The 27,500-nt window shown below is 43.6% G+C and overlaps 3 protein-coding genes across 3 annotated transcripts; 1 reads left to right on the plus strand and 2 right to left on the minus strand.

The window, feature by feature from the left end:
• Nucleotides 1–3,488: 3,488 nt before the first annotated feature.
• Nucleotides 3,489–6,115, plus strand: LOC138977372 (T-box transcription factor TBX1-B-like; the record flags this gene model as incomplete). Its single annotated transcript, XM_070350267.1, is given in 3 exon segments — nt 3,489–3,556; nt 4,549–4,670; nt 5,641–6,115. Coding segments are annotated over 3 exon segments (471 nt in total), but the record flags the coding sequence as incomplete, so codon positions are not given.
• Nucleotides 6,116–7,388: 1,273 nt separating this feature from the next.
• Nucleotides 7,389–8,369, minus strand: LOC138977090 (RNA-binding protein 12-like). The gene has a single exon (XM_070350000.1). It carries the CDS (start codon nt 8,367–8,369, stop codon nt 7,389–7,391), a length of 981 nt encoding a protein of 326 aa, XP_070206101.1.
• Nucleotides 8,370–11,662: 3,293 nt separating this feature from the next.
• LOC138977373 (complement C1q-like protein 4) lies at nt 11,663–22,094 on the minus strand. Its single transcript, XM_070350269.1, has 3 exons — nt 21,963–22,094; nt 20,663–20,803; nt 11,663–13,180 (listed from the first exon to the last, which is right to left on the minus strand). Exons 1-3 carry the CDS (start codon nt 21,970–21,972, stop codon nt 12,753–12,755), a joined length of 579 nt encoding a protein of 192 aa, XP_070206370.1. The 5' UTR covers nt 21,973–22,094; the 3' UTR covers nt 11,663–12,752.
• Between the last annotated feature and the right edge of the window lie 5,406 nt (nt 22,095–27,500).

Below are 27,500 nucleotides of genomic sequence, written 5' to 3' on the forward strand. Positions count from 1 at the left end.
AACACGCATTGATACAACTGGGTATCATCCACAAGTCGGGGTAACACCATGGTGTTATCGTGATGTTTTATCTCCCAAAATGCAGACATATGCACGAACTGTGGAAGTGTATGGTGTTGTATACGACCCACTTCTATCCGTGGAGTGACTGTGTTGCTGCTTGGTTTAGCAGGTGTGCGACAGTCGAAGCCCTCTGTTACGAATCACTAATAAGTCATTTAAGACTTACCCTCTTCAAAGACCTGTGTTGTTTTTCTTGTCCGTTCAGAACTTCTGTTAATTTACCTCCATAATGAGACACCCCCCCCCCATTTTTTTAGACCTAATTTCACAGATTTATGGAAGTCTTAACACTGTATTGTGTACTTAAAACATCTCACCATGTCTCTTGCAAACTGAGTCTGTAGCTCCCAAATATTGCGAAGGAGGATCGGTTGGTGGTTGGTATTTCTTGTTTCGTCTTCTTCCCCTTCTTCTTCTTCTTCTTCTTCTTCTTCTTCTTCTTCGTTCATGGGCTGAAACTCCCACATTCACTCGTGCTTTTGCAATTGCGCCCAATTCTTGTCTCTTGCTGACAGAGGGTCATAATAGGCCGCACGTGGATCATCTACTTGTGAGGTGACCCACTTGTGACAAGTCAGATTTATCATCGATCGTATGTTCTGTTTTGTTATCCGCCAACTTTGTAAAAAAAAAAAGAAATTCACTGAAGAGAGCATCGAGAGACCCTCTCCAGAGTACTAGGTGTACTAGGTAGGTCTTTGTGCTGCAGCGATTTTATTTTCTTATTTGTGACCCTCCACCACGAGATGAGTCGCATGTCACCTCACGCGGTTCTGCGCTAGGCATAATATAAGTCCGGGGGGTGTCTATAGTAACAGTGTAAGGGTGACCTTAGTCACAGGCTTATAACTCGAAAAGTGTTCACTCTTTTCTAACACGGTTTTCACCACTGGATAGAGAATAAACAACTCTTTAAGAAAATGTAAAAATATGAAAATCATGAAAAGGTGACATGCGACTCATCCCGTGGTGGAGGGTCACATTTATCGTCCTTACTCCTGGGGTGGGTTGCATGAGACGACTTAAGCTGGGCGGAAATGTGCTCAAAGTTGAGATGGTTGACTTTACGCCAAAAGCGCGAAAACCGGGGTGCATGAGCGGTCTTACGTTCGTTGAGCACAGCGTTTTTTGCTTAACTTTGAGCCTGCTCCCCCCCAGGCTTAACGCTGAGCTTGGCAGAGATAACAGACTTAACCAGCCAGTTGCCGCTTGCAAGATGATTTTTTAAAACCTTTTATATTTGTTGTCTTTTTTTTATTTGTTAGAAATCATCTTTTGTTACCTAATGCTGTCTCTAATAGTTATAAGTGTTTTATAATTTGATTTTTAAAATTTTATTTATTTAATCTTTTTAAAAAAAAAAAATTTTAATCTCACATTATATGACTTTGGTTTCTTTTCCTTCTATTTTGTTTTTACTTCATTTTTTATTTTGATATAATTCGTGTTTTTTTGTAATTACTGTATTTTTTATCTTCTCTTTGTATTTACTTTTTTAATTTTTGGTCGATGTTGACCTTTTCAGTAGAGAGCGATTCAAGATCAAGAAGACAATCTTTATTTTTCTTCTACTCGATCCAACATGCACAATGCACAAAATAGTACTATAACGCCGTACGCTCTACTTTGTACTACACACGGCATCTCCTGTGTTGGTATGAGCGCGCGCTTCCTGTGCATGCTTGAATGCGCCCAGATGCCGCAGAGTACATTTTTGTGTAACAGACGGTCTCTGATGCGCCCTTTTCCCGCGAACCTACTAGACTGCAGTTTGCATTGGCTGTTGCTGACCACATTTCCCGTTACGTCATGGAATCTCTCACTAACGCTCTAAGTAGGTCGACGTTGTCGACTTGCCCTCTTTCTCTGTTGAGTCGGCCCTAAAGACGGCTCATGCACCCCGACTTCGTTTCGTGCTTTGCGGATTCTTAACAGAGCAAGCTTTAGAGTAAAGTCGAACCGTTTGAGCTTGGAATTTGAGTTCTCTCATGCAACCCACCCCTGATCTTCCACGAGTTTTGGCCAATTTACTCTCTCTCTCTCTCTCTCTCTCTCTCTCTCTCTCTCTCTCTCTCTCTCTCACACACACACACTCACACACACACACACACACAGGTGCGCGCGCGCACACACACACACTCTCTCTCATTGGCTCTCTCTCTCTATTCCTCTCTCTCTCTCTTTCTCTCTCTCTCTCTCTCTTATGTCTCTCACACACACAGACACACACACACACACACGCACACACACATACACATACCCACACACACACACATACACATACCCACACACACGCACACACACATACACACACACACACACCACCCCCCCCCCCCTCACCACCACCCCCGAAAAAGAGCCATCACACGTCTGAACCAGGAATATCAGACGTGGGAAAGATTCCTCCACCACTGAAAATAGGGCGCGCGGAGAGATAAAGCACTACTCGCCATTGTGCGGCGGCTGTGAAAATTAATTCATAAGTCTAAACCTCCCGACAGGCGCTGATAAACACTGCCCGTATCAATGATCCTCTGCGCCACCGGGCCACCCGCGCTCGCTCTATCACCAGCAAGATGTGACGCTTTGCTTACATGCTGCGCGTTTTGCTTTCAGTGTGTGTGTGTGTGTGTGTGTGTGTGTGTGTGTGTGTGTGTGTGTGTATCATCTGTATGTGGGTTTGTGGGGCCGGGGGGGGGGGGGGTCTGTGTGTGGGTATTTTTGTGTGGGTGTGTATGTGGTGTGTATGTTGGTGTGTGTGTGTGTTTATTTATGTGTGAATGTGTGTGCGTGTGTGTGTTTGTGCGCGCGTGCGTACGTGCGTCCGTGTGCGGGCGTGCGTGCGTGAGTCTGTCTGTCTGTCTGTCTGTTTGTCTGTCTGCCTGTCTGTCTGTCTGTCTGTTTGTCCTCCCGCCCATGCGTCCGTGCGTTCGTCCGTCCATCTAGCCCTTCCCGTGAAATGAGTACCGCTCGCTACAGCTATTATCGATGACATCACCCCTCTACTTGGACGCTTACCAAAAATGAACTTCATAGCAGCTTCAAATTCTTTCAGATTTACACCAATGACTTAGAAAGAAACAAAACACAAATCCATAAAAACAGAATTCTCACGCTGCACAGAAATTATCAAGGCTGTCGATTTTGGCTTTTTGTGCAAGTACAGGGATGATAGCCCAATCCCATGCACAATCCTGGCAAGATATGAGATGGTGATGAAATCGTTCACTCACACCGGGGGGGGGGGGGGGGGGGGGGGGGGGGGGGGGGAACTGTGCTTCAAGTTGAAGGACGCCCCTATGTTAAAAGCCTTGACAGTTGTCTCTTGGTTTACATGGTGGTTTACATGATGGTTTGCAAGATGGTTTACATGGTGGTTACAGGGAAAACTGGTATTTTTCATAACCTATGATTTTTTTCTTCAGATTACGCAGCTGAAGATAGCCAGTAATCCCTTCGCCAAAGGATTCCGTGACTGCGACCCCAACGACTGGTAAGTTGAAAATGTGTATTTTTGATGTGATATTGCACACACGTTCGACTGATGAGGCAGAAAACTAGCGAATACAGCTAGTGAATTTGTCCAACCAATTTAACAAAAATAAAAAAAATACACGCGTGTGTTGGAACATTCAACGTCCCTAGGCACTGAAGTGTTTGCACCGGTACAACGGTGAAAAGAGACCTGAAGTGAACAGTAAAAGGTTGTATTTGCTGTTTTCTGATGTCGGTTAGAAGAACAGTAAGTGTAAACTTAGTGTTAGATGTACAAAGGCACGGTACATTGGTGTGGTATCGTGGAAAACTGTAAAAATAAAAATAAAGTGTACAGTTTGATTTGATTGTGTATGCCTGCGTCAGGATAATTGTGAATATATCTAGGCTTGCTGATAATTGTGAATATATCTAGGCTTGCTGATAATTGTGAATATATCTAGGCTTGCTGATAATTGTGAATATATCTAGGCTTGCTGATAATTGTGAATATATCTAGGCTTGCTGATAATTGTGAATATATCTAGGCTTGCTGATAATTGTGAATATATCTAGGCTTGCTGATAATTGTGAATATATCTAGGCTTGCTGATAATTGTGAATATATCTAGGCTTGCTGATAATTGTGAATATATCTAGACTTGCTGATAATTGTGAATATATCTAGCCTTACTGATAATTGTGAATATATCTAGGCTTGCTGATAATTGTGAATATGTCTAGGCTTGCTGATAATTGTGAATATGTCTAGGCTTGTTGATAATTGTGAATACGTGTAGGCTTGCTGATAATTGTGAATACGTATGGACTTACTGATAATTGTGAATATGGGTAGGCTTGGTAATAATTGTGAATATGGGTAGGCTTGGTGATAATTGTGAATATGGGTAGGCTTGCTGGTAATTGTGAATACGTGTAGGCTTGGTGATAATTGTGAATATGGGTAGGCTTGCTGATAATTGTGAATATGTGTAGGCTTGCATGTTCCAGCATGGTGGAGGTACTGTCACACATCAACCCGACCTGTGGGTCACGGGCACGTGCACAACACAGACCCAGCAGTTCTCTACAGCTGCTCAGCGGCAGCCCCAGGAAACGCGGCGAAGAAAAGGGTGAGTACTTACAGCGGAACCCCCATTTTAAGACTCCCCTCCTTTTCAAGACCCTGTTTTCTTAAACGTTCTGTTCATAAGATCTGATAAACAAAGGGAAGTAAGCTCTCTTAGTGCATAAGACATGTGTAATAGAGTAAGTGATGGTTATTCGGAACCATTCTCCTGGCAGCTGAGACAATAACAAGCATTGTTATGAACAAGCGACTTTTATCCTTAACTTTTTTTCTTCTGTTCTGTACATTTACTCCCATTTCAAGATTCCCTCCTTTTTTAATACCTATATTTTGGGGGATTAAAATGGGAGTTCCACTGTGACATCAAGCATCAAATCAAATTCAAATCACATCAAATCAAATCAACTTTATTATCTCACATGGAGAGGGGGTGAGAGAGGGAGTCGATCCGCATTGCATCGAGTGACTTCCCTTTTCCTGGCTTTTGACAGTCGGTGACTCTGAATCGAAGGAGTTGTCTTTCCCTGTGTGATTCTTTTTTTTTTTTTTTTTTTGAAGGGGGGGTGGGGGGGGGGGAGGTAGGAAGTCGTTCAACTTTTTAACAAGGGACTCCTTTTCCATTTTTCCCCGTGGGGAGGGAGCCGTTTGATTTTTCCTCCAGTGACTACAACATTAATATTACATTCAGTTAAATATAATACAAATTAATAACATTGTTGATACCAGCACCACCTGAGTCGCCTCGTGTGAAGTGCCACTTCGATCAATCATAACAGTGTGCTGGTTATAATAACGAGTGCTGCGAAGAAACCGTTCAACTTCCAACCTCGCTCTTTTGCAAATATTTACCTAAAATGAACCAATCAGATGTTTTACTTAAGTCAATCGTTTAATGTCTGATGCAAACTAGGAGAAATACCAATGACTCTTATGCTTTATGGTAAAATAAATCCATGTAGTTGTTCTTGTTAAATTCACGTCACGATTATTTATTATTTTTGTGTTTTTGACAGGAGGGACAGCAGAAACAGTGAGCGAAGCAGACATGAACACGGCTCTTCTATCGTCCATGCTGCCCCCCAACCTGCCAGGGGCTCTTCCGTCCTCCCGCCCCACCCCCATCTCGTACAGCGAGTGTTACGCCTACAGCCCCTATGCCGACCCCTACATGACGTCAGCTAAAGCCAGACCCAGCCCCTACACCCGGGGCATGGACTACAACGCGTACAGCCAGAGAATGAAAGGACTGTATCCCGGGCCCAACAACTTTGGCTACACCTTTGACACGCGGTGACTTTGAATCGAAGGAGTTGTCTTTTTCCCTGTGTGATTTTATTTCATTCTTTTTCCTTTTTTGGAGGGGAGGAGGAGGGGAGGAGGGGGTGAGATAGGGAGTCGATTGGCATTGCATCGAGTGACTTCCCTTTTCCTGGCTTTTGACAGTCGGTGACTCTGAATCGAAGGAGTTGTCTTTCCCTGTGTGATTGTTTTTTTCTTTTTCTTTTTGAAGGGGGGGTGGGGGGGGGGGAGGTAGGAAGTCGTTCAACTTTTTAACAAGGGACTCCTTTTTCATTTTTCCCCGTGGGGAGGGAGCCGTTTGATTTTTCCTCCAGTGACTTAATTCCTTTCATTCTTTAAGAAGTGATTGGCTTTGCATCAAATGATCGAATTGCCTTTTCGTGGCTGTATTTAAGAAGTGGTTGACTCTGAATCAATGAAGTGACTTTTCATTTCTGTTTACATTTTTAATAACTTAGAAATCGTCCACTTCCATGCATTGAATGAACTGTGTTTTCCAGATTTTCTTTGACTTTGCATGGAATGAATTGTGCCTTCAAAGTAATTTACGTCGACCGAGCATTGAAGAACTGACCTTTTTCTATTTTCAAGAGAAGTTTGTGACTCTGAATCGAGCAGATTTTCTTTTTCCGCGTGTATTGTTGAAAAAGTCTTTGAATTTGCAACGATCGTATTGCCTTTGTTGATGGGATGGTTAAAAGATCCGTTGGCTCTTTATTGCGTGAATTGTCGTTTTCTGTGTGTTTTTCCTTCTGTTTCGTCAGCAGAGGAAAATGATCTGGATGCATGCAATAATGCTTGAGGACAGAATTCGGACAATGCCATGAGCGTGTTGGCTTAGCGCTTGATGCTTAACAAATTGAACAGAATGTAGAAGACTTGTTTTGATCTTATCATCTCATCTTGCCTGGTAGCTCAGTTGGTAGAGCATTAGACTTGTGATCATGGGTTGAAATCCAGGTCGGGACTCACATTGGGTCAATGTTATTTGCAGACTTAGAAATGGTATCAATGTCCCAGCCCCGTTTCATCGCTGTGGCACGTTATTGACCTCGGTCATTATGTCAGAAGTGCAGTTAGGAGATTACCCCTAGACATGCACACACATGAACAGCGCGAATCGTGTTGCTGCTAGCCTAACTTTCATTGGGAGGAAGAGAACCAAAGTTCCCAGCAATGAGATAATACAGGCATGAGACCAAGGGTAGGGCGGATGGTGGCGAGAGAGGTGAAGGGACGGGGAATGTTTCCGGTGCCGTGTGCCGGGCTGTGAGCAGTGCCCGCCAATGTTTAGCTCAGGCACCGTCGCGGCAGACGCGCTTTAGTTCTATGCAGGAAAATGCAGCGTGCTATTCTGGCCATCCGGCAAACTGTCGTCCTCATCTCTAAGGCAGACTGATACCAAGAGGTGTAAGTTACACCCGCCTTCAGGCTCAGGCATTTTCAAACGCTCGACTCAAGACTAAATAGAGGCATGGACACGAGAAGAACAAGTAGAAATTGAATGAACTGCTGGTGGCTTCAAGCCATTTCCAGGCACAGAAATTGAATGAACAGCTGGTGGCTTCAAGCCATTTCCAGGCACAGAAATTGAATGAACAGCTGGTGGCTTCAAGCCATTTCCAGGCACAGAAATTGAATGAACTGCTGGTGGCTTCAAGCCATTTCCAGGCACAGAAATTGAAAGAACGGCTGGTGGCTTCAAGCCATTTCCAGGCACAGAAATTGAATGAACAGCTGGTGGCTTCAAGCCATTTCCAGGCACAGAAATTGAATGAACAGCTGGTGGCTTCAAGCCATTTCCAGGCACAGAAATTGAATGAACTGCTGGTGGCTTCAAGCCATTTCCAGGCACAGAAATTGAATGAACAGCTGGTGGCTTCAAGCCATTTCCAGGCACAGAAATTGAATGAATAGCTGGTGGCTTCAAGCCATTTCCAGGCACAGAAATTGAATGAACAGCTGGTGGCTTCAAGCCATTTCCAGGCACAGAAATTGAATGAACAGCTGGTGGCTTCAAGCCATTTCCAGGCACAGAAATTGAATGAACAGCTGGTGGCTTCAAGCCATTTCCAGGCACAGAAATTGAATGAACAGCTGGTGGCTTCAAGCCATTTCCAGGCACAGAAATTGAATGAACTGCTGGTGGCTTCAAGCCATTTCCAGGCACAGAAATTGAATGAACAGCTGGTGGCTTCAAGCCATTTCCAGGCACAGAAATTGAATGAACAGCTGGTGGCTTCAAGCCATTTCCAGGCACAGAAATTGAATGAACTGCTGGTGGCTTCAAGCCATTTCCAGGCACAGAAATTGAATGAACTGCTGGTGGCTTCAAGCCATTTCCAGGCACAGAAATTGAATGAACTGCTGGTGGCTTCAAGCCATTTCCAGGCACAGAAATAAGAAGAGAAAGAGTTGAAGATGGAACAAATGGTGAGTTCATTTTCAAGAAAAGTGTGCGTGTAACATTTCTTGGTAGTATTGCATTGAATTCTGTTTGTGCTGGTGACTTTGATGTTTGAGGAATATGTTAAAAGTATGAAATTGTTACTGATGCACATGATATAATAATATGCTTGTAGATATGCGAGGGAGTCGTCACATTAAATAAGTGTGTGGGAGCTTGCATGCGCCTAAGTGCGTGTATGTGGTGCGGGCAGGAAGAGGTGGGCTTGTGTGTGCGCGTGCGTGCGTCCTTGTATAAGTGCGCGCGTGTGTGTGTAAGTGCGTGCTTAAATACGTGCATGTGAGTAAGAAGTCAAAATAGGATTTTTTTGCAAATTCTCTGTGAATGTTTGTTTCAATATGTGCTTGATGTGATTATGTCCCTTGTGCCAATACCTTGTGAGGTGTTTAAATGTAGAGTATACACACACGAGTTAGTGCCCTTGTTTGAGTGCCTTGTTACTTGTCTTGATTTAAACAGATGGACGATTTTTGTTTAGAGTCCAACATGCTAGTAAAACGTGCCTTGTTACCCAGATCCCAGATTTGAACAGAATTATCAAGCCTGTTTGTTATTGCACATTTTTGTCGATGTGAAAAGGTGAACCTTGGTACTGATCTACTGCCTCGATGTTCCCCCAGTGCCTTTTTGTGAACACATTGTTTCTGTTTGTTCATGTCAAATACAAAACCGGAGAATTGTTAGGGGAAGGGCTCCTAATATGGACCATTTGTGATTTTTTTCTGTATTTAATTTTTGCTGAAAATCTATCCAAGCTATTTTACTCCAATTAGGCCTGACAGTTAACCTGAGAGAGAAGGACTAACAAACACAAAATGAAACTTCTTCGTAAGAAAATAAGCTAGTTATCAGCATAAAACAAAAAGTGGTCCATATTAGGAACCCTTCCCCTCGTAAATTAAATATCCTTCGATGTCAAATCGGTCAGACATTATGTTAACCTCGCCTAATCTCCTTTGTCTTGGCAAGCTTCAATGTACACTTCTGTCCGAGTGCATGTATACATGACGACAGCCGGACTGTCAGGCTTTTAATGATGTACAATACCGATACATGCTCAGCCTGGCGGTGACCTTACGATTAGTTTTCTACTGCTGATAATGTCACCAAGAAAATCTTTGTTCTCGAAATTCTGTGTAACTTCCTCGGGAGTCATGCAAAAGAAGTCCCATTATTTTTAAGGGACGCCATTATTCACGTTATGACGTCTTTTCGAAATTTGTTTGGCTTTTTACGTCAGAGATTTAACTTCGATAGGGAGGGTGAAAAAGACACGTCTTGCCTTTTTTAATTTTTTTTTAAATCGGTATCTTATATGTCTCTAACTGGAATAAGAGCATCCTTCCACTGAGACACACAGCAAATATCAACAACTTGATTGCTTCCTGCATAGCGTGGAAATGATTTGAGGTTTCAATCTCATAACTACCAGCAGTGTCAATCTGTTCAAATGATTTGTGTCCGATGTGTGTGTGTGTGTGTGTGTGTGTGTGTGTGTGTGTGTGTGTGTGTGTGTGTGTGTGTGTGTGTGTGTGTGTGTGTGTGTGTGTGTGTGTGTGTGTGCGTGCGTTCGTTCGTCCGTATGTGTGTGTGTGTGTGTGTGTGTGTGTGTGTGTGTGTGTGTGTGTGTGTTGTGTGTGTCTATATGTGACTGTCTGTGTTGTAGTTTCAGATTATTATTTGAAGCATGAATTATGTTCGTTTTTATACTTTTGGAGTGCAGTATTCACTCATGGAATACAGTGCAGTTTTTACCCCAAACACTTCTCTAAAAGTGCAAAAGTGCTGTATATGATTGAATAAATTAGTTCGATATTCATGAAGTCCTGGTGAGAAGTGTTGGTGTTGGTGGTGGTCGTTGCGCAAGTGCGCGAGTAGGTATGTGTGTTTGAGCGTGTTTGTGTGTGTGTGTGTGTGTGTGTGTGTGTGTGTGTGTGTGTGTCTGTTTGTGTGTGTGTGTGTGTGTGTGTGTGTGTGTGTGTGTGTGTGTGTGTGTGTGTGTGTGTGTGTGTGTGTGTGTATCCTGTCTTCGAAAGCAGCTCAGAGTAAACTAAAAGTCATAATAAATAAGGAAGGAAAGTAAAACGAACTCACAAACTAAACAGCTGATTAAATAGCAAGGCGACCAACCAAACAACAGGAATGCATCGTCCCCCAAGTTGCATTAGATAATGAAGGAAATCAAATAAATCAAACAAAGCAAAAACGGGTCAATCTATCTGATCCTACCGCCCCCCCCCCCCCCCCCCCCCCGAGCATACGCACGCGCACACACACACACACAAACACATTTTCACTAAACAGTAACTAGGGGAGGCTACAACTGTAAGTTGATTTGTACTGGGTTGCTTCCAAGAGCTGTCTCCCTTGGTTGTATAAGGCTTCTTTTAAAGGGCAAGTTTCAGCGGCGACTCCAGTCACTCGAGTCGTACTAAACTCCGCTGAATAATGGTCTAGTCCAACCCGATGACGTCACTCTGGTTGCTCCAGTCCGACTCCCGTACTTCTTCGAGTTTGTTTGATTCCAAGATGGCGGATACTGCTTTTCTCCGAACGATCCTCCAAAATCAACACACACGCCCAAAAAATACAACAGGATGTGGTTGTCAATGTGTGTGTGTGTGTGTGTGGGTGTGTGTGTGTGTGTGTGTGTGTGTATGTGCCAATGTGTGTGTGTGTGTGTGTGTGTGTAGTGTGTGTGTGTGTGTGTGTGTGTGTGTGTGCGTGCGTGCGTGTGTGCGTGCGAGTGTGTGTATGTGTGTGTCGGGTGTGCTACGGTGTGTCACGTGAGTGTGTGTGTGTGGGTGTGTGTGTGTGTCGGGTGTGCTACGGTGTGTCACGTGAGTGTGTGTATGTGTGTCGGGTGTGCTACGGTGTGTCACGTGAGTGTATGTGTGTTCAAGCGCACGCGTGTGTGTATGTGTGTAAAAATGAAGGGGCGTGTGTACCTTGCATATTTCAAAACTTTACCAAAAATCCATAAATCACAAAATAATACACAAACACAAGAACACACACACACACACACACACACATACACACACTGACACACACACACACGCACACACACACATACAAACACACACAGACAGACACACACACACACACACATACACACACTGACACACACACACACACACACATACAAACACACAGACACACACATACTAGCACACACACACTGAAACAAACACACACACAAACAAATACACACACACAAACACGCGCAAACACGCGTACGCACGCACGCTCACACACACAAACACATATTTACTAGCGCATTTTTGTTTATTCCTTTTCTGCTTTTTTTTTTATTTCGCCGACCCTGTCTCTGTCAATGTACAGTGTAACAGATTGCAAAAACGCCAAGAGGCTGTTGTCTCTCTCACTCCTCTCTACAAGTTTCATATACTCTGAACAAAACGTTACTCTGGCCTCACAATATTACTCTGAGAAGAACTGAGTACAACCTAATTATTGCAACAATTTATGACAAACTCAACTCCAAATGTTTGATCAAATACGGACGAAACCGCACCCAAAACATCTCATAAGGAAGAGACATGGGGCATATTGATTTGTGGGACACAACGAGGTTTTAATTTCTGAACTGCAGCAAAGGATGTTTAGTAACATGCAACACTGATTCCTTCTACCTTTCTTAATTTAAACATTTTAATCTTCTGAATGCATAGCATGCGGCCTAACATCCAGGTTGCTGTGGAATTTTCAACTCAGGAAGTGTTTTGTTGTTGTTGTTGTTGTTGTTTTACAAACACTGAGGATACGCCTGAATACACAGTTAGGCAAAATAACCTGTTCAGTTGTAAAAATAATTTCGTAAAACGATAGATTTGACTCTGAAAAGAGAAAAAAAAATCAAAATGTAAACAAAATTCTGGACATTTTCACTTGGCGACAGATTTTAGCTAGTAACTCGAAATTATTGTGTGTGACTTACTCCCCTTTTTCCCCGCGCTGCAACATATCAAGCCATGTAAAGCAGGACTAGGAAAGCTAAAGCAGAGAATATCTTATTCAAAAGCAATGCCTAAAATAAAAGAAGAAAAAAAAGAATGTAGCTGTGCCGTCATTCCGACTAAGTTGTACATTGTCCACACAAACAGCATCCAACAACTCTGAAAATAGAGATGTCGACTGAAATTCTTCACATGACAAAAAGAGCCTACAAAAACTTAACAATAATTCAAATTCCGTTTCCTATTTCTCTTTGGTTGATCGTTTCCTTTCTTACATTAAGTGATTATTTTCTAAGCAAGGCACAAGCGCGTGTTAACATATCGCAGGCGACCAGCTCCGTAAACGCTAGATAACTGTCGCGAAGCTGAGACACGCGGATTAGTCCGCGCAAATGAGCACGCCAGTGAAAGACGTATCATGCCAGATATCGTACGAGAAGGGGTCAGAACGGCCAACAGGCCAATTATGAAACTTGACACACACCTTCTGGCCGGCTTCTACGTGTGTGGCCACAGAGGTACTAGTACGGGCATACTTGTACAATTCGCTATGTAAAGTGACCTTCGCCAATTCTGACTTGCCATTGACGATTGCGAGCTGGAACTGATCATTTGCTGTCTTCGTACCCACCCCCTTGACGTAGAGGTGAAAGAGGTAGAGCCCAGCCACTGGAGCCGTGAAAACCCCGCTCTTCGAATCGTAGCCCTTGCCCAGGTTCAGCTCCACCTGCGAGAAGGCGATAGGGACATCATAGCTGCCGCTGTGGGTGGTAGGTCCTCCTTTGTTGAAGTGAGCTGTGAACGCCACTGGAAAAAGCACCACAGGTAATTTTGTTATAATGCTACATACACCTCCCTTTCCGGTTACTGACTTATGCAGAACACCATGCACACATCTGTCAAGGCTTTTACATTGAGTAGAAGCATCCATCAACTTGCAGGTACTGTACTGTGTTTTTTTTGCCCCCTACTGTACTGTGTTTCTTTTGCCCCCTACTGCACTGTGTTTATTTTTCCCCCTATTGTACTGTGTTTCTTTTGCCCCCTACTGTACTGTGTTTCTTTTGCCCCAACTGCACTGTGTTTCTTTTGCCCCCTACTGTACTGTGTTTCTTTTGCTCCCTACTGTACTGTGTTTCTTTTGCCCCCTACTGTACTGTGTTCTTTTGCCCCTAACTGCACTGTGTTTCTTTTGCTCCCTACTGCACTGTGTTTCTTTTGCTCCCTACTGTACTGTTTCTTTTGCTCCCTACTGTACTGTGTTTCTTTTGCTCCCTACTGTACTGTGTTTCTTTTGCCCCCTACTGTGCTGTGTTTCTTTGCTCCCTACTGTACTGTTTCTTTTGCTCCCTACTGTAGGCCTACTGTGTTTCTTTTTCCCCCTACTGTACTGTGTTTCTTTTGCCCCCGCCCACTGCACTGTGTTTCTTTTGCCCCCTACTGTACTGTGTTTCTTTTGCTCCCTACTGTACTCTTTCTTTTGCCCCCTACTGCACTGTGTTCTTTTGCCCCCAACTGCACTGTGTTTCTTTTGCTCCCTACTGCACTGTGTTTCTTTTGCTCCCTACTGTACTGTGTTTCTTTTGCCCCCTACTGTACTGTGTTTCTTTTGCCCCCTACTGTACTGTGTTTCTTTTGCCCCCAACTCCACTGTGTTTCTTTTGCTCCCTACTGTACTGTGTTTCTTTTGCCCCCGCCCACTGCACTGTGTTTCTTTTGCCCCCTACTGTACTGTGTTTCTTTTGCCCGCTACTGCACTGTGTTTCTTTTGCTCCCTACTGTACTGTTTCTCTTTTGCTCCCTACTGTACTGTGTTTCTTTTGCTCCCTACTGTACTGTGTTTCTTTTGCCCCCTACTGTACTGTGTTTCTTTTGCTCCCTACTGTACTGTGTTTCTTTTGCCCCCTACTGTACTGTGTTTCTTTTGCCCCCTACTGCACTGTGTTTCTTTTGCTCCCTACTGTACTGTGTTTCTTTTGCCCCCTACTGTACTGTGTTTCTTTTGCCCCCTACTGCACTGTGTTTCTTTTGCTCTCTACTGTACTGTGTTTCTTTTGCACCCTACTGTACTGTGTTTCTTTTGCTCCCTACTGTACTGTGTTCTTTTGCCCCCTACTGTACTGTGGTTTTTTTGCTCTCTACTGCACTGTGTTTCTTTTGCTCTCTACTGTACTGTGTTTCTTTTGCACCCTACTGTACTGTGTTTCTTTTGCCCCCTACTGTACTGTGTTTCTTTTGCCCGCTACTGTACTGTGTTTCTTTTGCCCCCTACTATATTGTGTTTCTTTTGCTCCCCACTGTACTGTTTCTCTTTTGCTCCCTACTGTACTGTGTTTCTTTTGCCCCCTACTGTACTGTGTTTCTTTTGCTCCCTACTGTACTGTGTTTCTTTTGCCCCCTACTGTACTGTGTTTCTTTTGCCCCCTACTGCACTGTGTTTCTTTTGCCCCCTACTGTACTGTGTTTCTTTTTCCCCCTACTGTACTGTGTTTCTTTTACCCCCTACTGCACTGTGTTTCTTTTGCTCCCTACTGTACTGTTTCTCTTTTGCCCGCTACTGCACTGTGTTTCTTTTGCCCCCTACTGCACTGTGTTTCTTTTGCTCTCTACTGTACTGTGTTTCTTTTGCACCCTACTGTACTGTGTTTCTTTTGCTCCCTACTGTACTGTGTTCTTTTGCCCCCTACTGTACTGTGGTTTTTTTGCTCTCTACTGCACTGTGTTTCTTTTGCTCTCTACTGTACTGTGTTTCTTTTGCACCCTACTGTACTGTGTTTCTTTTGCCCCCTACTGTACTGTGTTTCTTTTGCTCCCTACTGTACTGTGTTTCTTCTGCCCCCTACTGCACTGTGTTTCTTTTGCCCCCTACTGTACTGTGTTTCTTTTGCCCCCTACTGTACTGTGTTTCTTTTGCCTCCTACTGTACTGTGTTTCTTCTGCCCCCTACTGTACTGTGTTTCGTTTGCCCCCTACTGTACTGTGTTTCTTTTGCTCCCTACTGTACTGTGTTTCTTTTGCTCCCTACTGTACTGTGTTTCTTTTGCCCCCTACTGCACTGTGTTTCTTTTGCCCCCTACTGTACTGTGTTCTTTTGCCCCCTACTGCACTGTGTTTCTTTTGCCCCCTACTGTACTGTGTTCTTTTGCCCCCAACTGCACTGTGTTTATTTTGCCCCCTACTGTACTGTGTTTCTTTTGCTCCCTACTGCACTGTGTTTCTTTTGCCCCCTACTGTACTGTGTTCTTTTGCCCCCTACTGCACTGTGTTTGTTTTGCACCCTACTGCACTGTGTTTTTTTTGCCCCCACTGTACTGTGTTTCTTTTGCTTCCTACTGTACTGTTTCTTTTGCCCCCTACTGTACTGTGTTTCTTTTGCCCCCTACTGTACTGAGTTTCTTTTGCCCCCTACTGTACTGTGTTTCTCTTGCCCCCTACTGTTCTGTGTTTCTCTTGTCCCCTACTGTACTGTGTTTCTTTTGCCCCCTACTGCACTGTGTTTCTTTTGCCCCCTACTGTACTGTGTTTCTTTTGCCCCCTACTGCACTGTGTTCTTTTGCCCCCTACTGCACTGTGTTTCTTTTGCACCCTACTGTACTGTGTTTATTTTGCACCCTACTGTACTGTGGTTTTTTTGCTCTCTACTGCACTGTGTTTCTTTTGCTCTCTACTGTACTGTGTTTCTTTTGCACCCTACTGTACTGTGTTTCTTTTGCCCCCAACTGCACTGTGTTTCTTTTGCTCCCTACTGCACTGTGTTTCTTTTGCTCCCTACTATACTGTGTTTCTTTTGCTCCCTATTGTACTGTTTCTTTTGCTCCCTACTGTACTGTGTTTCTTTTGCCCCCTACTGTGCTGTGTTTCTTTGCTCCCTACTGTACTGTTTCTTTTGCTCCCTACTGTACTGTGTTTCTTTTGCCCCCTACTGTACTGTGTTTCTTTTGCCCCCAACTGCACTGTGTTTCTTTTGCTTCCTACTGTACTGTTTCTTTTGCCCCCTACTGTACTGTGTTTCTTTTGCCCCCTACTGTACTGTGTTTCTTTTGCCCCCTACTGTACTGTGTTTCTTTTGCTCCCTACTGCACTGTGTTTCTTTTGCTCCCTACTGTACTGTGTTTCTTTTGCTCCCTACTGTACTGTGTTTCTTTTGCCCCCTACTGTACTGTGTTTCTTTTGCTCCCTACTGTACTGTGTTTCTTTTACCCCCTACTGTACTGTGTTTCTTTTGCCCCCTACTGCACTGTGTTTCTTTTGTCCCCTACTGTACTGTGTTTCTTTTGCCCCCTACTGTACTGTGTTTCTTTTGCCCCCTACTGCACTGTGTTTCTTTTGCTCCCTACTGTACTGTGTTTCTTTTGCCCCCTATTGTACTGTGTTTCTTTTGCCCCCTACTGCACTGTGTTTCTTTTGCTCTCTACTGTACTGTGTTTCTTTTGCACCCTACTGTACTGTGTTTCTTTTGCTCCCTACTGTACTGTGTTCTTTTGCCCCCTACTGTACTGTGGTTTTTTTGCTCTCTACTGCACTGTGTTTCTTTTGCTCTCTACTGTACTGTGTTTCTTTTGCACCCTACTGTACTGTGTTTCTTTTGCACCCTACTGTACTGTGTTTCTTTTGCCCCCTACTGTACTGTGTTTCTTTTGCCCCCTACTGTACTGTGTTTCTTTTGCTCCCTACTGTACTGTGTTTCTTTTGCTCCCTACTGTACTGTGTTTCTTTTGCCCCCTACTGTACTGTGTTTCTTTTGCTCCCTACTGTAGGCCTACTGTGTTTCTTTTTCCCCCTACTGTACTGTGTTTCTTTTGCCCCCGCCCACTGCACTGTGTTTCTTTTGCCCCCTACTGTACTGGTTTTTTTGCCCCCTACTGTACTGTGTTTCTTTTGCCCGCTACTGCACTGTGTCTCTTTTGCTCCCTACTGTACTGTTTCTTTTGCCCCCTACTGTACTGTGTTTCTTTTGCCCCCTACTGCACTGTGTTTCTTTTGCTCTCTACTGTACTGTGTTTCTTTTGCACCCTACTGTACTGTGTTTCTTTTGCTCCCTACTGTACTGTGTTCTTTTGCCCCCTACTGTACTGTGGTTTTTTTGCTCTCTACTGCACTGTGTTTCTTTTGCTCTCTACTGTACTGTGTTTCTTTTGCACCCTACTGTACTGTGTTTCTTTTGCCCCCTACTGTACTGTGTTTCTTTTGCCCCCTACTGTACTGTGTTTCTTTTGCCCCCTACTGTACTGTGTTTCTTTTGCTCCCTACTGTACTGTGTTTCTTCTGCCCCCTACTGCACTGTGTTTCTTTTGCCCCCTACTGTACTGTGTTTCTTTTGCCCCCTACTGTACTGTGTTTCTTTTGCCTCCTACTGTACTGTGTTTCTTCTGCCCCCTACTGTACTGTGTTTCGTTTGCTCCCTACTGTACTGTGTTTCTTTTGCTCCCTACTGTACTGTGTTTCTTTTGCTCCCTACTGTACTGTGTTTCTTTTGCTCCCTACTGTACTGTGTTTCTTTTGCTCCCTACTGTACTGTGTTTCTTTTGCCCCCTACTGCACTGTGTTTCTTTTGCCCCCTACTGTACTGTGTTCTTTTGCCCCCTACTGCACTGTGTTTCTTTTGCCCCCTACTGTACTGTGTTCTTTTGCCCCCAACTGCACTGTGTTTATTTTGCCCCCTACTGTACTGTGTTTCTTTTGCTCCCTACTGCACTGTGTTTCTTTTGCCCCCTACTGTACTGTGTTCTTTTGCCCCCTACTGCACTGTGTTTGTTTTGCACCCTACTGTACTGTGTTTCTTTTGCCCCCTACTGTACTGTGTTTCTTTTGCCCCCTACTGCACTGTGTTTATTTTGCCCCCTACTGCACTGTGTTTCTTTTGTCCCCTACTGTACTGTTTCTTTTGCCCTCTACTGTACTGTTTCTTTTGCCCCCTACTGTACTGTGTTTCTTTTGCCCGCTACTGCACTGTGTTTCTTTTGCCCCCTACTGTACTGTGTTTCTTTTGCCCCCTACTGTACTGTGTTTCTTTTGCCCCCTACTGTACTGTGTTTCTTTTGCCCCCTACTGCACTGTGTTTCTTTTGCCCCCTACTGTACTGTGTTTATTTTGCCCCCTACTGCACTGTGTTCTTTTGCCCCCTACTGCACTGTGTTTCTTTTGCACCCTACTGTACTGTGTTTATTTTGCACCCTACTGTACTGTGGTTTTTTTGCTCTCTACTGCACTGTGTTTCTTTTGCTCTCTACTGTACTGTGTTTCTTTTGCCCCCTACTGTACTGTGATTCTTTTGCCCCCTACTGTACTGTGTTTCTTTTGTCCCCTACTGTACTGTGTTTCTTTTGTCCCCTACTGTACTGTGTTTCTTTTGCCTCTTCTGTACTGTGTTTCTTTTGCTCCCTACTGTACTGTTTCTTTTGCCCCCTACTGTACTGTGTTTCTTTGCTCCCTACTGTACTGTTTCTTTTGCTCCCTACTGTAGGCCTACTGTGTTTCTTTTTCCCCCTACTGTACTGTGTTTCTTTTGCCCACTACTGTACTGTGTTTCTTTTTCCCCCTACTGTACTGTGTTTCTTTTGCCCCCGCCCACTGCACTGTGTTTCTTTTGCCCCCTACTGTACTGTGTTTCTTTTGCCCCCTACTGTACTGTGTTTCTTTTGCCCCCTACTGCACTGTGTTTCTTTTGCTCCCTACTGTACTGTGTTTGTTTTGCACCCTACTGTACTGTGTTTCTTTTGCCCCCTACTGCACTGTGTTTCTTTTGCTCTCTACTGTACTGTGTTTCTTTTGCACCCTACTGTACTGTGTTTCTTTTGCTCCCTACTGTACTGTGTTCTTTTGCCCCCTACTGTACTGTGGTTTTTTTGCTCTCTACTGCACTGTGTTTCTTTTGCTCTCTACTGTACTGTGTTTCTTTTGCACCCTACTGTACTGTGTTTCTTTTGCCCCCTACTGTACTGTGTTTCTTTTGCCCCCTACTGTACTGTGTTTCTTTTGCCCCCTACTGTACTGTGTTTCTTTTGCTCCCTACTGTACTGTGTTTCTTCTGCCCCCTACTGCACTGTGTTTCTTTTGCCCCCTACTGTACTGTGTTTCTTTTGCCCCCTACTGTACTGTGTTTCTTTTGCCTCCTACTGTACTGTGTTTCTTCTGCCCCCTACTGTACTGTGTTTCGTTTGCCCCCTACTGTACTGTGTTTCTTTTGCTCCCTACTGTACTGTGTTTCTTTTGCTCCCTACTGTACTGTGTTTCTTTTGCCCCCTACTGCACTGTGTTTCTTTTGCCCCCTACTGTACTCTGTTCTTTTGCCCCCTACTGCACTGTGTTTCTTTTGCCCCCTACTGTACTGTGTTCTTTTGCCCCCAACTGCACTGTGTTTATTTTGCCCCCTACTGTCCTGTGTTTCTTTTGCTCCCTACTGCACTGTGTTTCTTTTGCCCCCTACTGTACTGTGTTCTTTTGCCCCCTACTGCACTGTGTTTGTTTTGCACCCTACTGTACTGTGTTTCTTTTGCCCCCTACTGTACTGTGTTTCTTTTGCCCCCTACTGCACTGTGTTTATTTTGCACCCTACTGCACTGTGTTTCTTCTGCCCCCTACTGTACTGTGTTTCGTTTGCTCCCTACTGTACTGTTTCTTTTGCCCCCTACTGTACTGTGTTTCTTTTGCCCGCTACTGCACTGTGTTTCTTTTGCTCCCTACTCTACTGTGTTTCTTTTGCCCCCACTGTACTGTGTTTCTTTTACCCCCTACTGCACTTGCACTGTGTTTCTTTTTCCCCCTACTGCACTGTGTTTCTTTTGCCCCCTACTTTATTGTGTTTCTTTTGCCCCCTACTGCACTGTGTTTCTTTTTCCCCCTACTGCACTGTGTTTCTTTTGCACCCTACTGTACTGTGTTTATTTTGCACCCTACTGTACTGTGTTTCCTGGTACAATTCGGACACACACATATTCGCATTACAAGGTCAGGGGTGGACGAGGGGGGGGGGTGCACAGGGTGCAGGTGCACCCCCCCGCCAGAAAAAAAATTATAAGAAAATTGGAAAGCTGATTCTATGACCATTTCTAAGTTCAAATGGCACCATATGGCACCATTTTGCTTCTTTGGGCCAAACAATTTTCCGGGGTGGGGGGGGGGGGGGCGTGCCCCCGGACCCCCCAAGCAAATTTGGGCGCTTCGCGCCCATCACATTCACTTTCGATTCAAAGTCCACCCCCTCTTACAAAGCAACTGATCCGCCCCCGAAGGTAGAAGTTCTGACACAGAGAAGGGGTCGAAGTAAATAGCTACATGCATAAGCCTCACCTTGTTGTTGACGTTTTGCAACTGTAGACTTCACCTGCGACATTTCTCCTTCCAGGGAAGTCACCTTTGCCTTAAGCGCTTCAATGACTTTCTGAAGCTCACTGTTGCTTTCATCAGCCGACCGCTTCCAATCGTTTCCATCTGAAAATGGGTGCAATATACGTTATTTGCATTGTGGACCAAAATATGACATTTTACACAGACCGAGACAGTCAATGTTCCTCGAGGTGAACAATGACTCTCGAGATCTGTGTAAAATGTCATATTTTGGTCAAAAATACAAATAACATTATGTATCGATCGAGTCCTGTTAGTTTTTACGATTGAACGCACACAAACATGCACTTTTTTGTAGTCTCGACTGGCCGCCTAAATATAAAATTGTGTCGGACTCTGACGTCACATGGCTCAAAGAAGGGAAATCCAATGTTCAATCGATACATTACTTTTTTCGCTCAGTAGGATAACAACATTCAGCGACACGTACCAAAAATCAACACCCTGACTCAGTGACTATTTCCTATGAGAATTATTTTGTTTCATACATTATATATATAATTATATAAAAAAAATTAAAAAAACGTATCAGATTGCCAGTATTGGCCGTTAAGAAATGAATTCATTCAAAAAATCCCATTTTATACAGAAGAGAAAATGCATCCAAGGTTATTGATTTTTTGGAATGTGTTCTTGCGGAGGGATGGTCTATTGGAATGTGTTCTTGCGGAGGGATGGTCTATTGGAATGTGTTCTAGCGGAGGGATGGTCTATTGGAATGTGTTCTAGCGGAGGGATGGTCTATTGGAATGTGTTCTAGCGGAGGGATGGTCTATTGGAATGTGTTCTAGCGGAGGGATGGTCTATTGGAATGTGTTCTAGCGGAGGGATGGTCTGTTGGAATGTGTTCTAACGGAGGGATGGTCTATTGGAATGTGTTCTAGCGGAGGGATGGTCTATTGGAATGTGTTCTAGCGTAGGGATGGTCTATTGGAATGTGTTCTAGTGGAGGGATGGTCTATTGGAATGTGTTCTAGCGGAGGGATGGTCTATTGGAATGTGTTCTTGCGGAGGGATGGTCTGTTGGAATGCGTTCTTGCGGAGGGATTGTCTATTCCCATGTAAAAGCCAGATCTGAGACGGCGAGTCGAATCAGAAACACGGGAACGACTGTTCCTTTAAGAATTAGAATCATCAATCACTTCAAATTGTATATCCACTATCAAGAGAAATTCTATTTACTAAAATTGCATTGTTCTCGCTACAAATGAAAATTGACGAGTATTGAGCAGAATATACGTACTGTTAGCCATGTTGTCTCTGCCTTTCGTTCAGTCTCAAACAGACGATCCAAGCACTAACAACGGAAGGAAATATCTCAGGCTTTCTGCCATGAGAGCTTATTGTATCATCGGAAAACGCAACCCTTTTATACTTTTCCAATGCGAACTTTAGTGAACAATGCGAACACATGCATTTAAAATGTAAACGGTCGGCCCAGCCCCGTACATGGTACGGGCGTGGCAACAACTTGACTTTGGCCAATCAGGGCTCCCAAGGGATAAACGGATAAAGGGTTTCTCCAGCTTGTTCCGTTTCTGCCTTGATGAGGGTTTTCTTCTCTATGAAGCTGACAGGGTTGTCTATACCCGATGTTCAAAGTGCTGTCCAGTCCACTCGGCTGTAAATGGGTACCTGCCCCTTTTCAGGGCCGAGGACGACGAAGACAACGAGGGAGAGCAGGGCCGGACTACCGGGGGGGGGGGGGGGGTAAGGGGGGTTGCGCACCCCCCCTCCTAGCCTAAACATGTACCTCACTTATTTAAAACATTTTTTATTATTGTTTATTTTATGCCGTTTCATGCAAGGAGCGACCATTTTCCTATCTCAGAATATGACCTACCCATCAGCTTCAGCTCTGCCCCTTGACCCCGCGGCCAGGAGGAACATCCCCCTGGACCACCACTGGCAACCCCCCCCCCCCCCCCTCCTCTTAGCCTAGTCCGGCCCTGGAGAGTACAGCAAAGCTGGCCTGAGAGAAATTCAGATCTCTAACATCTCACTCCCCTTCGACCAAGCATGGTTATGGGACCTTACTTTTACCTTTACCCAAGGAGTACTGTATCAGAGATAGAGAGCTCCTTGCCTTTACCTTATGTGAACAGCTCAGATCATGGGTCAATCAAGTGTTGCACAGACGGTCAAAAATAAAGTACAAGATATTGCACTGTAAGTGGTACTACACTGTTGCTTAGTGTCTTGTAGGATTAAGCTACAAGGTGAAAATAGAGAAAGAAAAACACGATTCTTGACTTTGATGGGCTTTTTCTGCTCGTAAACACACATTCTTCTACTCATCACAGCATATGCCCCATTGTTGAGTTTAAAACACCAATTAAATTTGTTTTGAATAAAACTCACAAGTTTACAATAAGAATTTAGAGACCTTTATCAATTAGGTATATCATACTTAGTTTGACTTTTGCAAAACTAAGTAATTACACTTTTAATTGAATCAGTCAGACAGACGGAGACATAGAAAGACAGACAGAGGACAAACAAAACTCTGAGAAAGAAACCCCTTTAAAAATGTTACCATGTTTGAAATAAAAAAAACGTTGCAAGGTGAAGCCATAATTTATCACCTTTCAGTATGACGTCATGAGAGTGTACCACACTTGAAATGACGTGCTTTTATCATCTTATCGGCTGCAGTGTTTTGGCGCTAGACCTAACTTTCAAAATCTAAATAATAAATTGACAGCTTCTTACACAAACATTCTTAAATCATAAAAGAATTCTTTTTTTTATCAAGACAAGATCAGTACAACTCGAAGTTTTGAAAGTTTAAAAAAAGATAGCCCGGAAGTGTGTCCCGCAAAACGTGGTTCTCGTAGCAGACGAATGTTCTGCATGTCGACAGTTTCTTTGAACGGTCAACTTCTACCGCTCAGTTCGTGTGACTCGCAGCCGTTTGTTGCCTTTTAGATTCAGAGGTACACAATAACGTGCTATTGCAGATACAGCGAGTCGCATTGAAATCACAAACAGACGACTAAATTGTGAAAAAAAGGAAAGTGGATTACACGGGTTCACGATGGCTCAGGGGTAAGATAAATAGCCATTCGAACGAAATGTGTCATTTAATGTTATTAAATGCTATTGCAAGAGTGTTCGATAAGGTTAGAACTGCTTTTTTCATGCAAAGATTTAAATCGTTCTGTAAACCATTTGAGACGAACTGGGGCTTTAATTCAATCCAGTGTCGCACACCAGTATCTCCACTGAATCTTCTCAAGGTCACATGAATTCAAAAGCAGTCAACTTTCACCTAGTCATCATCTGAATCCAAGACGACGATGCAGTTTGAAAGCTATTTCTTACAAACAGTTGCAGAAAAGGTACTTTCCCTAAGTTTCCCCTCGTTTTTACCTGGTGACCTTTACATATTACGAGAGTCAACGATATTTGAGGAATATCCAGTATTCATATTGCCCTAGACACGTGTAAAGTTTCAAAGCTTCGGCTTAACAATTGGTCGACTAAACGAAATCAGTGTTAAGTTGTTCATCTAGGGATAGCCTTGAAGATACACACACACGTACTCACACACACACACACACACACTACACAGACACACAGACACACACACACACACACACACACACACACACACACATTAAACAGACACACACACACACGCGCGCGCGCGCGTTTGTGAGTGTGCGCGCGCGCGCGCGCGTGTGTGTGTGTGTGTGTGTGTGTGTGTGTGTGTGTGTGTGTGTGTGTGTGTGTGTGTGTGTGTGTTTTAACAACTCTTGTTGCGTAATAAACTTGTTTTTGCTTTTGATGTCTTTCAGATGTTTTTGGTTTTTGATAAGGCCACACAAAAAAATAGTCTGTTTACGGTAACATAGGCCAAAAAAAAATAGGGTCGGTAGGTCGGTTTTTTTTTTAATTTTTTCATCCATAAAACCATATTTTAAAGTTATTTTTCCAAAAAAAAAGACTTTTTTTATTTTTTTTCCCAAATGCCAAAAAAAGTCTAGGGTCGCGCGAAAAAATAGAGTCGGTCGGGATACAGTAAACAGACTATTTTTTATTTTTTTTGCCTAAACACTTGAACATTTAAGACTTTCTTTTTCTTTATTTGGTGTTTAACGTCGTTTTCAACAACGAAGGTTATATCGCGACGGGGGAAGGGGGGGGGGGGGGGGGGGAGATGGGATAGAGCCACTTGTCAATTATTGCTTCTTGTTCACAAACGCACTAATCAAAAATTTGCTCCAGGGGCTTGCAACGTAGTACAATATTTTACCTTACTGGGAGAATGCAAGTTTCCAGTACAAAGGACTTAACATTTCTTACATACTGCTTGACTAAAATCTTTACAAAAATTGACTATATTCTATACAAGAAACACTTAACAAGGGTAAAAGGAGAAACAGAATCCGTTAGTCGCCTCTTACGACATGCTGGGGAGCATCGGGTAAATTCTTTCTCGTCCCAACCAATATGGGACTCCCCCTAACCCGCGGGGGGTCATTTAAGACTCTAAAACACAAACAAGTCATTAGGTTTCCTTGTTAATACATTATCCTTGTTCCGTATGGGCCGTTAAGGAGTTTGACCTTTTGAGATTTAGCAAACAGTCAAGTACTGAATTTCAACGTTCTTTCTAAAATCACATTCCCCCGCACGTATCATCGTCAAGTAAGCCTGAACACGTTTCATTTAAAACACTCGAATTGTGACAGTGAAGCTTTAAAAAAAAAGCAATTACATGAAACCGAATATGCCGTTTTTCCTCATGCTTTGACAGTACAACACACCACAAGAATCAACTTTCATGTTGACGGTAAAAACACCAATGTTGTCAAAACAAGTGAGGTTTGATATCTGTTCAATGAGAGTTTGTGAGAAAAAACGCCGTTTGCATGCCTATTCGGATGGCGTGGCATGGATGTTGTTACAAATTCACACCTATAGGACAAATGTCCTGAGCTCTTCAGCATCAATAGGACATTTGACCGCTTTCAGAAATTTCCATAGGACATCGTAATTTTGTGAAAAACACTGTCCATGGAATGGCTCCAAAATCATGTGCACACACACACACACACACATGCTTCAACACACACACATATACATAGTATTTTCACCGAAAATGTTTGCATACATTGTTTTATTCATTTAGTTTCAAATAGGACACACACAACAAGTCGCGTAAGGCGAAATTACTACATTTAGTCAAGCTGTGGAACTCACAGAATGAAACTGAACGCACTGCATTTTTTCACAATGACCGTAGTCCGCCGCTTGTGCATAACGGAGTGAAACTGACGAGCCTGTTCAGCGCGGTAGTATAGTGATTTCGTTGTGCTGCATAGCACGCTTTTCGTTTTAACTTTGTGAGCGTGTTTTTAATCCAAACATATCATATCTATATGTTTTTGGAATCAGGAACCGACAAGGAATAAGATGAAATTGTTTTTAAATCGATTTCGGAAATTTAATTTTGATCATAATTTTTATATTTTTAGTTTTCAGAGCTTGTTTTTAATCCAAATATAACATATTTATATGTTTTGGGAATCAGAAAATGATGTAGAATAAGATGAACGTAAATTTGGATCGTTTTATATTAAAACCAAATTATCCCCGAGTACGCTAGTACAAGGGTCAAGCAGACTTTAATTGTCTGTGTGTGTGTCTCGACTTAACAGCTTATTGCTGGGAAACTACTGGGCGCAGTTCGTTCAAAAGTTGATACACTAACTTGATAATAGGTCCGATTGATCGTATTAAAACTTCATAATGTTACCTGGGACCTAAATGCGAAATAAACCACAAAAAAACGACTTGGCGGCGGGGGGAATTCGCGGAGCCACAGCCAGCCAGGCAGTCTCATAGAACAGCCGAACGCGTAACACATTGACGATAAATATATCGTCATAAAAAGATTACGTCACGGTCAAAAGTCTTTGATGTCTTTTTCTCTCGCGCGGTGTGTGTGTGTGTTCATTTTTTGCACACGTGTTAGTGTTACTGTGCCTATGTGTGTGTGTGTGTGTGTGTGTGTGTGTGTGTGTGTGTGTGTGTGTGTGTGTGTGCGTGCGCGTGCATGAGTCTGTACTCGCGCGCGTGTGTGTGTGTGTGTGTGTGTGTGTGTGTGTGTGTGTGTGTGTGTGTGTGTGTGTGTGCGTGTGTGTGTGTGTATCCTGTCTTCGAAAGCAGCTCAGAGTAAACTAAAAGTCATAATAAATAAGGAAGGAAAGTAAAACGAACTCACAAACTAAACAGCTGATTGAATAGCAAGTCGACCAACCAAACAACAGGAATGCATCGTCCCCCAAGTTGCATTAGATAATGAAGGAAGTCAAATAAATCAAACAAAGCAAAAACGGGTCAATCTATCTGATCCTACCGCCCCCCCCCCCCCCCCCCCCCCCCCCCAGCATACGCACACGCACACACACACACACACACACGCACGCACGCACGCACACACACACACACACACACACACACGCACGCACGCACAAACACACGCACACACACATTTTCACAAAACAGTAACTAGGGGAGGCTACAACTGCAAGCCGATTTGTACTGGGTTGCTTTAAAGAGTTGTCTCCCTTAAATACATATAGAACAGTCAGCGGCGACCCCAGTCACTAGAGTCGGACTAAACTTCGCTGAAATGTGGTTTTATCGAACCCGATGACGTCAATCTGGTGGCTCTAGTCCGACTCCTGTACTGCCTCGAGTTTGGTCGGTTGCAAGATGGCGGTTACTGCTTTTCTCCTAAATCCTCCAAAATCAACACACACACCCAAAA

The sequence above is a fragment of the Littorina saxatilis genome, linkage group LG9 (assembly GCF_037325665.1).
Source record: "Littorina saxatilis isolate snail1 linkage group LG9, US_GU_Lsax_2.0, whole genome shotgun sequence".
Taxonomy (NCBI): Eukaryota; Metazoa; Mollusca; class Gastropoda; order Littorinimorpha; family Littorinidae; genus Littorina; species Littorina saxatilis.